We start from the raw sequence: 9107 nt of genomic DNA, 5'->3' as shown, positions 1-9107 counted from the left end.
CCCCGCCCCCCCTTTTTTTTCCTGTTCTTTTCTTCTTGGTCTTCCTTCTTCCCCCAAATCACTCGAAACTTAAGACGTGCAGAGGCTGCAGGTGCGCGCAGGCTGACGGCCCGGTCAGGGCGAGCCTGGGACCGCCGGGCCTTGCAGGCATTGATCAGCTGGGCGCGCGCGCTGAGTGACGGCGCGGTTGCTATGGCAGCCGCCTGAGCGGCGCCGCGAGGACAAGGCTGCAGGGCGGCGTGAATGGGCGGCGTCACGCGCCTGGCGCCAGAGAGTCTGCTCCGGGGCTCCGGCTCCGGCCCCGCCGCGTCCTGGCCCGCGCGCTGCTGCCGCCGCCGCTGCTGCCAATTCATCACCTGTCAGGGATCACTCGGGGGGTCACGGGCGGAATGGACACAGCTGTGAGAACAAAACCGAGGGGAAGAAAGGCGAGAGCTCCCAATCGCGCCAGATGTGCAGAGAAGACCTTGAGGCTCGCCCCCGCCGAGCCGGCTCCTCCCGCCCTCGTGGCATCACGCGGGGATAGTAGCCAAGGTGGCTGGGCCGGGACCTGCTTCTGATTATCGCGCGTGGCCTGGACACGGTGGGGGTTCCGGGGGCCTGGGAGCAGGGCTCGGGCAACTCCAAGCCGGTGTGTTGCTTTAAATGTGGGGACGTCCCGGTGGGTAGCTGGGGCAGCCAATATCTCCACCACCATCACCCCCCTCCCCGCCGGAAGCCCTTCACACCTTCCCACCACCCACGGATCCCGCCCTTACTGCAGCTGGGCGCGTCCTGCAGCTGGAGGCCATTTGAACTTCAGGCCTCTCGGATGAAAAGCCACATACACACCAATGGACAGATTTTTATATGCCATTATAAGCTGCCCCGAAAAAAGGCTCCCACCAAATCCCCAGCCCCAAAACATAATTTTAAGAAATGTCAGCCCAGGCTTGCTATGACAGACTTACTGGTAACTCTGTCCTTTTCAGTCATTAATTTATACAGTTTCACAATCCCCTTAAAATGATCTTTAAAATGAATGCAAAAACTGGGTAGTGTGCCAATAGAGTCGGATTCAGCGCAGCCCGGCAGACTGGACTCTGGCATGGCAGCCAGAGAAAGAAACGCCAGAAAACTTTCACCATATTTAGCAATTTTACTATATCAGGATACAGGAATGGTCTTGGGAGAAGGCGCTCATGCGTCGTCGCTGCCAGTGTGTGGAGCGATGCTGCACAGCGCTCATTATCATCCAGCCCAGGGCCTTTCTGTGGGATAATGAGGCTGGCACGGGTGCTAACATACGGTGTCCTTGGAAAAAGCTAAGAATGCGTCAGTACCGCAGAGATGCAATGTCCAAGAATCATAAGTAATAATTTGAGAATCCCAGAGATGTTTGTTTACATTGGCTATTATTGTAAAATACTCAGAGTATAACATCATGAACCAAAAGTGTCAAAACAAAATCTGTTCTGCTGTGGCACGTATGTGACAGAAACACATGCACACAAAGTACATCAAGAGGCTCGAACTGTGGGGGGACTCAGATAGTAAATCACTTCCAGGCTTAATAACAGAGGCGAGTCGTCCATAGAACACTGTCGCTGAGTTGCAGGAGACATTGCAAGCTTTGCGCAGATTTCCCTGCGGGGCAGAGAGTCCTTCTGCAGCCTCCAAACTGAGATGGCCGGATTTTACCACCTCTACAAGGCCGGCCTCTGCCTCCTTGGAGAGAAGCTTTGGGGCACATGGTTGTCACGTGGAGGTCAGAGACTGCCTGGCCCACCAGCTGAGGAATTAATCATTAATTGAAGGGGAAATACTGTTTCTCCACCTCGGAGCTGTGCCGGGATTTTGCATTCTTCCTCTTTATTGCCTGCAGAGGTTGTGAAGGATTCAGACCAAAACCCCTTTCTGGGCTTAAGATAAATATTTTTTCCTCTAATACACGACTAGTATATGGTCGTCTTCCGCAAAACAAGAATTCAGATTTAAAGTACTGGAGTCAAGAGCTCCAAACTTTTTTAAAATGTAGGAAGGGTGAAAGATTCCAAACCTCGTACGTAACAGAATTTTCTTTTAAAAACAGCGATAAGCTGTCAGTCAATAGCTAGGACCACCTACCTGACAAAGAGCTTCCCAAGAGCTGTAAGTGCTGGAATGTGACACCAGAAATCACGATTTGTGCATAATTAATCGCATCACTTTGCCACCTACACTGAAGGGCACAGACCAAGGGCAGTGTATGTAAATGTAGTTCCTGTGTGCAAACCCCACTAATGACCTTCGTTTAATGGAGTCATTATACTAACCTGCCTCATTCTTGGACAGGGGCGCGGGGGGTGGGGGGGCCGAATGTACCGGATCCCTCGGGACTCCTCTGCGGTCTGAGGGAGACCGCACAGTGTTCCTACAATTCGTGTCACTGAGTTTCCGAGAAGGCCTCCCGCGTTGCTCCAAGTTGCAAAGCCCCACGCTAAACCTGTCGTGAATGTGTACCTGGGTAGGTTTCCCGCACGTCCCCTCCTTAAATAGCTTTTCTTTATCTTAAAAGAAGGAACTCTACAAATGTGACTTCCCAAAGGCGCGCTTCTTTTTCCTTCTGCCACGGTCGCTGTCTTCCCTAACGCTAGCGACCTGTGACTTCCCTTCTGCTGTGCAGTGACCGTAGGGCTGCTGGAAGTCCTGGGGCGGGGCTAGCTAGCCCCGGGCACACCCCCGGGGCAGGGGTCCTGCCAGCTCTGGGAATTGGAATCAGGCGGGCACAGTCACACACTCAGGCCCCCTGGGCGCCCAGCGCACACTGTACTCAATTTACCACCCCAGCTGGGCTCTCGCCCGCTCCTCCCACCCTACGGGCATTGGCTGCGAACGCGGAAGAACCGAGAGCTCTCATTCACCAATGGGAGAATTCGCCTGGTATGATAGACTGGACCCCTTCCACCAATGGCGATTCAGGGATGCCCGATTGAGCAGCCAGGGCGAGTGCACATAAAAGACGCCCCTCCCAGCTCGCGCTTCATTCTGAACAGAGCCTGGTGCCGCGCAGCCAGCTCAGCCCCTTGCGGCGGCTCCCTCCCGGTCTCTCCTCCTACGAGCAGCATGAAAGCCTTCAGTCCGGTGAGGTCCGTTAGGAAAAACAGCCTGTCGGACCACAGCTTGGGCATCTCCCGGAGCAAAACCCCGGTGGATGACCCGATGAGTCTGCTCTACAACATGAACGACTGCTACTCCAAGCTCAAGGAACTGGTGCCCAGCATCCCCCAGAACAAGAAGGTGACCAAGATGGAAATCCTGCAGCACGTCATCGATTACATCTTGGACCTGCAGATCGCCCTGGACTCGCATCCCACTATCGTCAGCCTGCACCACCAGAGACCTGGACAGAACCAGGCGTCCAGGACGCCGCTGACCACCCTGAACACGGACATCAGCATCCTGTCCTTGCAGGTAAGACTCGCTTGCAAGTTCCCGGCTGCTCCGATGCTCCGGGTCGCCCGAGCTGTCAGTCTTAAAGCCTATCGTAGAGACAGACTCATTAACTTTATTTTTAAGAAAACTGTACATTGAGCGTCGTGTGAAATCGCTACTTATAAGTTCTGTGTGGGTTGCGTCTGGATCTGCGTTGTAGCATGAACCTGTTTAATGGGACTTGTTGGCACTTTCGTGTAAGGGGGGGTGGGGGGCTACCTTCCTTTAAGATTGCCTAATATCCTGCCTTTTATCCTCTTTCTCTCCAGGCATCTGAATTCCCTTCTGAGCTTATGTCGAATGATAGCAAAGTACTCTGTGGCTAAATAAATGGTGAGTGTTGCGGGTGCCTCCTGTGTGCGCGTTTCGGTAATGTGCTTGTGTGTCTGTTAAATGTTTGATTTGGTAAATGCATGCTTACTTCACTGTGTTACGGGTGCCGCTTGTCTTACCACATAGGCATGAAGGGGCTTGTAGCTGCGGTTGCTTGGGATTACAGAACAGTTGCATTTACAAAAAAAGAAAAAAGAAAACAAAAAGAAAGAAAATAAATGCCAGTAACTTACTCTGAAGGTGTCAGGACAAAGTGGTATTGGCTTTTATGAGCCCAGTGGTGGTATGAGGAGGCATTAACCCCAGCTGTAATTAATCTTATCGCCACAAATTCCATAGCGATTCTCTTTCCCCAAAACTGTAGTCCTCTGAGATTTCTCTGACTAGCTGAAGACGGCTACCCCGAGCCTTACCCCTGTGCTCTGGGATCCAGATTCCCTATCTGTTAACTAAAGGGCTGTTTTCAATCAAATAATTGTTACAAGAAGCAGACTGGCGCCTGTGAGCGCGCTGTTAGAGATCCAAATAGAAGACTGGGTTTGGGAAGTTTTCCCCTTGAGTCTCTGCTATTTTCATGTTTAATTTGTGCTGTTGGGGCCGGGTATGTGTGCCGCATCTGGACGCCAGGGTTTGGTTAAATGCTCAAACTGTGGCTTCCTCGGCGCCAGGCTGCCCGCCTCTGCCCTTAGGTTACAAGCTCCTAAACTGCCTTTCTCTCCCGATCTTTTGCAGGCATTTGGGGACTTTTTTTTCTTTTTACTTTCTCTTTTTCTTTTGCACAACAAGAAGTCTACAGTATCTTTTAAGACTTTGTTTTGTTTTGTTTTGTTATCAACCACATTTCACCAGGAGAACAAGTTGAATGGACCTTTTTAAAAAGAAAACGGAAGGAAAACTAAGAATGATCATCTTCCCCAGGTGTTCTCCGGCCTGGACTGTGATACCGTTATTTATGAGAGACTTTCAATGCCCTTTCTACAGTTGGAAGGTTTTCTTTATATACTATTCCCACCATGGGGAGCGAAAACGTTTAAAAAAAAAAAAATCACAAGGAATTGCCCAATCTAAGCAGACTTTGCCTTTTTTCAAAGGTGGAGCGTGAATACCAGAAGGACCCAGTATTCAGTTACTTAAATGAAGTCTTTGGTCAGAAATGGCCTTTTTGACGCGAGCCTACTGAATGCTGTGTATATATTTATATATAAATATATATATATTGAGTGAAACCTTGTGGACTCTTTAATTAGAGTTTTCTTGTATAGTGGCAGGAATAACCCATTTCTGCATTAAAATGTAATGACGTACTTATGCTAAACTTTTTATAAAAGTTTAGTTGTAAACTTAACCCTTTTATACAAAATAAATCAAGTGTGTTTATTGAATGTTGATTGCTTGCTTTATTTCAGACAACCAGTGCTTTGATTTTTTTTTATGCTATGTTATAACTGAACCCAAATAAATACCAGTTCAAATTTATGTAGACTGTATTAAGAATATAATAAAATGTGTCTGACATCACTACCTGGATTCTGAATGGTTTTTGAGATGTCTTGTGCTTGCTTGGGGCACCTCCTTCTGTTCTCTCGCCCCCTCTATCACATATGTGTCCCGTGGCGGCCCAGGAGACTGAAACATTGTTGCCATTAGGAGGGCTGGGGACTGGAAACTCAACACACCTAGCAGTGTGGCTCTGTGCCTGTGCACTGGGACAAGGCTTTAAACGGGCTTGGAGGAGGAGACTCTCCTTGAGTTCATAAGTGTACAGTCTAGAAAGACACCTTTGGAGCAAGATCCAGATTTAGAAAGAGAAAAGGGACTTTGGCTGTCACTCTTTACCCCTGGGAACTAAGCTTTTAAACCTGGCCACAAACTCCAGAACTCCTTGCTCTCCTCTTCCACCTGTGGCTCACGCAGGCCTGCCTGGGCCAGCTGCTTTCCCAGTCCTGTGGCTTGTAAAGTGCTCTTCACTCTTGAGTGCACTCTGAACCTCAAGGAACGGAGGGAAGGTGCGAGAAAAGCCCCTCCCACACACACAAAAAAAGAATCGCCTACATTTGGAGCCTGGAGGTCATTGGGCTGCTAATTTGAATGTGCATTCAATAGGTGCTTAGATTTAGTTCCCAAGCTGGAAGTGACTTGGTTGGGATGGGATGGTTCTGGATGGAAAGTAGTCCAGGGAAGACAAGCACAGCCTAGAGAAAGGATGGGACAAGAGGTACGAGTAAGTGCGTCTCACCTGGTGCCACTTTCTAGGCCAAGCAGGTGTTTGGGTGGCGCCTGTTAGTCTGCCTCGGCTGAGGTGTTTCCTCTCCCCTGACACCGAATCCATCCTGCTGTGTGGAGGAGGGGCAGCTTCGGTTCCGGTGGCCCCCGCCTTCTTCCTGCAGGGCGGGGTTTTCCTTAATGAATATACCCGGGATGCACTCTTTGCCCATTACACCTGGGTTGGAGACTGCCCGAGAGGCCTTGGCAGCCGCCCAGCACACTAGTCACCTGTTGTCTACTGTAGCCCCTGCATGCACACCGGGCCAACCCAGCATGCGGTCTGCCACCTCACCACCCCCCCACATCACCCTTCTGCCCCCCCCCACACACACACACAAAGAGGGGGAGAAGTATGAAAGAACAAGTTGCTGCCCCACCCCTGCCTGTCCTCAGCCTCATGACTGCCGGATCTCATCCTCCCCTCGGATGGCTTTGGGGATCTGACCTTGAAGTACAATTGTGCTAGCAGAACGCCAGGCCCTTTCGGACCACCTGTAGGGTCGCCGGACAACCAGACTTCTAATCAGCCGCAGCCAGGAGAAAGTGGCTCCTTTCTAGCTGCAGCTGGTCGCGCGCCGTGGAGGCCGAGCGCCACCTTCTGGCAACTATGAGGATCGCTACTGGCCTAGGGTTCTGCTGTATGCAGTCGTGGATGCTGGGAGCAGGTGGCCAGCAGCATTATCCTAACCAAGCCCTGGCTGTGTTACCTTCTAAAAATGATTGATGTTATCCCTAAAGACTCTGCCGCTAGCACCAATATATAAAGCCGATTCACCTCTTTACTGCTTACAACTTCTTTGCCAATTAGCATCTTACAACTATGGTATCTCCCACCTACCAGTTTGTGACTGGAAAAGTGACCATACAGTTGTTAGGTCAGAAAGTTTGGCAGCATACTTCAGCTCTTCTGTCCCTAACTTTGCCTTGAACATTTATTTTTCCTGAATTGCTTCATGCCTTTTAACCAGAACCCCAAGTATTAATTTTATCCCAGTTGTGACCCCTTTGGATTTGAATGATCCTTTCATGGAGTATATATCAGATATCCTGTATATCAGATATTTACTTTATGATTCACAACAGTAGTAAAATTACACTCATGAAGCAGCAACGAAAACAATTTTATGTTTGGGGGTCACCACAACATGAGGAACTGTATTAAAGGGTTGAATCATTGATTAAGTTAAGGACCACTGCTTTAGCAGAACGGGATGAGAGTGCGTAAAATGTCCTTATTCCAGACCTTAATGCCGTTTTTACTCTTCTACTAAATAAGATGTAAGTCTAGATGGTTCATGCATACACATTATATCAGTTTCAAAAATTCTTTCAGCTTCTAAATTTGAGTAATTTGAGATTTAAAAAAAAAATGTTTATTGTATGTCTGAGTGCACTGTAGCTGTCTTCAGACACCCCAGAAGAGGGCACTGGATATCATTACAGATGGTTGTGAGCCACCATGTGGTTGCTGGGAATTGAACTCAGGACCTCTGGATGAGCAGTGAGTGCTCTTAACTGCTGAGCCATCTCTCCAGCCCCCAATTTTGAGGTTTTTAAATCATAACATTGAGGCAAATTTAAACATTCTCATGCTTCATTTGCTGATATTTTTCACTATGTAAAGTTTTAAATTTCCTTACATTGGTTTATTTATTTATAGGGCTAGGGATCAAACCTAAGGCCTTGATAATACAAGACAAGCATGTACCACCGAGCTCCCTTCTCAGCCCCTGATGTTAACTCTTCTCAGAGAGCTTTTTCTGTTCTTTAGCAAGCTTCAGTTTCTAAGATAACCCTGACTCCAGCATGACATCGGGTTTGTTTCTTTTGGTCTGTGGTGATGTCTATTACAGGTTCAGTTAATGCAGGGGTTTATTTGTAATTTTGAAAAATAAAGCACTTTTTTCTCTGCACTACCTTACACTTAGAATAATAGTCACACTGGCATCAAACAATAATGTAGATTAGCTTGTTCTTGGCGCCCAGTGCTGTGTTAAGATCCTTAAGAGACAGGCAGATGTGTATTCCCCCCATATTATAGAAGCTGGTCCACACACAGCCAGTCAGTGGACGAACCACCTCGGTCTATCCTTGCTCCCTGTTGGGAGAGGGGCTTTCGGGTTAGAATCTAACAGCAATGACTGTATTATGCTTGCCAGGGAAAAGCTGATATAGAAATTCTTAATTTCGGGGCTGGTGAGATGGCTAAGAGCACCCATTGCTCTTCCAGAGGTCACGAGTTCAAATCCCAGCAACCACATGGTGGCTCACAACCATCCGGAATGAGATCTGATGCCCTCTCCTGGTGCGTCTGAGGACAGCTATAGTGTATTTACATATAATAATAAATAAATCTTCAAAAAAAAAAAAAAGAAATTCTTAAATTCAATGATCCCCTGCCCAGAACTCCTCCTCAGCCTGAATCCTCATGTATCCTTTGGAGTTCTGATCACTTGCTGTTCAAGGGGGCTCCTGGCTTGGGTGTCCTCTGGCATTAGATCTACCTGGCACAGAGATTCAAGCTATCTTGAAGCTGAACTATGGTGATGGCCTATAGAGGATCTTGGCCTGAAGCTTGCAATAAATAGAATAATCAATCCAAATGATAGCTAGATCTATGATAACAGACATGAGCCTGGGGGGTTGTCCTATATAAAATGGGGAGGAGCCAGAAGACCCTGGCCTGGGATTCCAATCAACCCTCCCTTCTGCTACCCAGGCTTCCAGGTGGTATAACCTCCTCCCTGATTACCCATAATCTTGTAAGTAAATAACTGTCATAAATCCATTGGTTCAGCTTTATGGAATCCTTTCTGTGGTCTGTGAGTCTTCACATCTCCCCAGGAAGAGTCACAACAGGACATGACAGGGACCCTGTAAGCAATGGCAGGCAGCGAGATGATCGGAGAAGCCTGGAGCTGGTCCTTAGTGAAGTGGGCCCATGAGGAAAACAGGCCAAGAATGCCGGAGTGTGGAGCTTTTCTAAGGGCACACGCCTGTGCATGCTCAAGTGCACGCACACACACACATACACACCCGGGCGGGGGGGGGGGGGG

General features: G+C 48.8%; 1 protein-coding gene across 2 annotated transcripts; it reads left to right on the top strand.

Moving 5' to 3' along the window:
* The first annotated feature begins 2994 nt into the window (after positions 1–2994).
* Id2 (inhibitor of DNA binding 2) lies at positions 2995–5307 on the top strand. 2 transcript variants are annotated; one of them, XM_031357016.1, is made up of 3 exons: positions 2995–3432; positions 3723–3786; positions 4636–5307. In XM_031357016.1, exons 1-2 carry the CDS (start codon positions 3085–3087, stop codon positions 3777–3779), a joined length of 405 nt encoding a protein of 134 aa, XP_031212876.1. In that variant the 5' UTR covers positions 2995–3084; the 3' UTR covers positions 3780–3786; positions 4636–5307. The 2 variants fall into 2 exon arrangements, with proteins under 2 accessions (XP_031212876.1, XP_031212873.1); XM_031357013.1 differs by having other exon boundaries at positions 4519–5307.
* Positions 5308–9107: the final 3800 nt, after the last annotated feature.

The sequence above is a fragment of the Mastomys coucha genome, unplaced genomic scaffold, assembly GCF_008632895.1.
Source record: "Mastomys coucha isolate ucsf_1 unplaced genomic scaffold, UCSF_Mcou_1 pScaffold6, whole genome shotgun sequence".
In the NCBI taxonomy this organism is placed as follows: domain Eukaryota; kingdom Metazoa; phylum Chordata; class Mammalia; order Rodentia; family Muridae; genus Mastomys; species Mastomys coucha.
Note: the sequence above shows the minus strand (reverse complement) of the source record. Positions and strands in the feature narration are given on the sequence as shown.

Excerpts from the sequence above, each read along its gene's own strand:
- Id2 (XM_031357016.1), top strand. The coding sequence starts at position 3,085 with ATGAAAGCCTTCAGTCCGGTGAGGTCCGTTAGGAAAAACAGCCTGTCG. Across the intron at positions 3,433-3,722 it reads TCAGCATCCTGTCCTTGCAG|GCATCTGAATTCCCTTCTGA; the intron begins GTAAGACTCGCT and ends CTTTCTCTCCAG.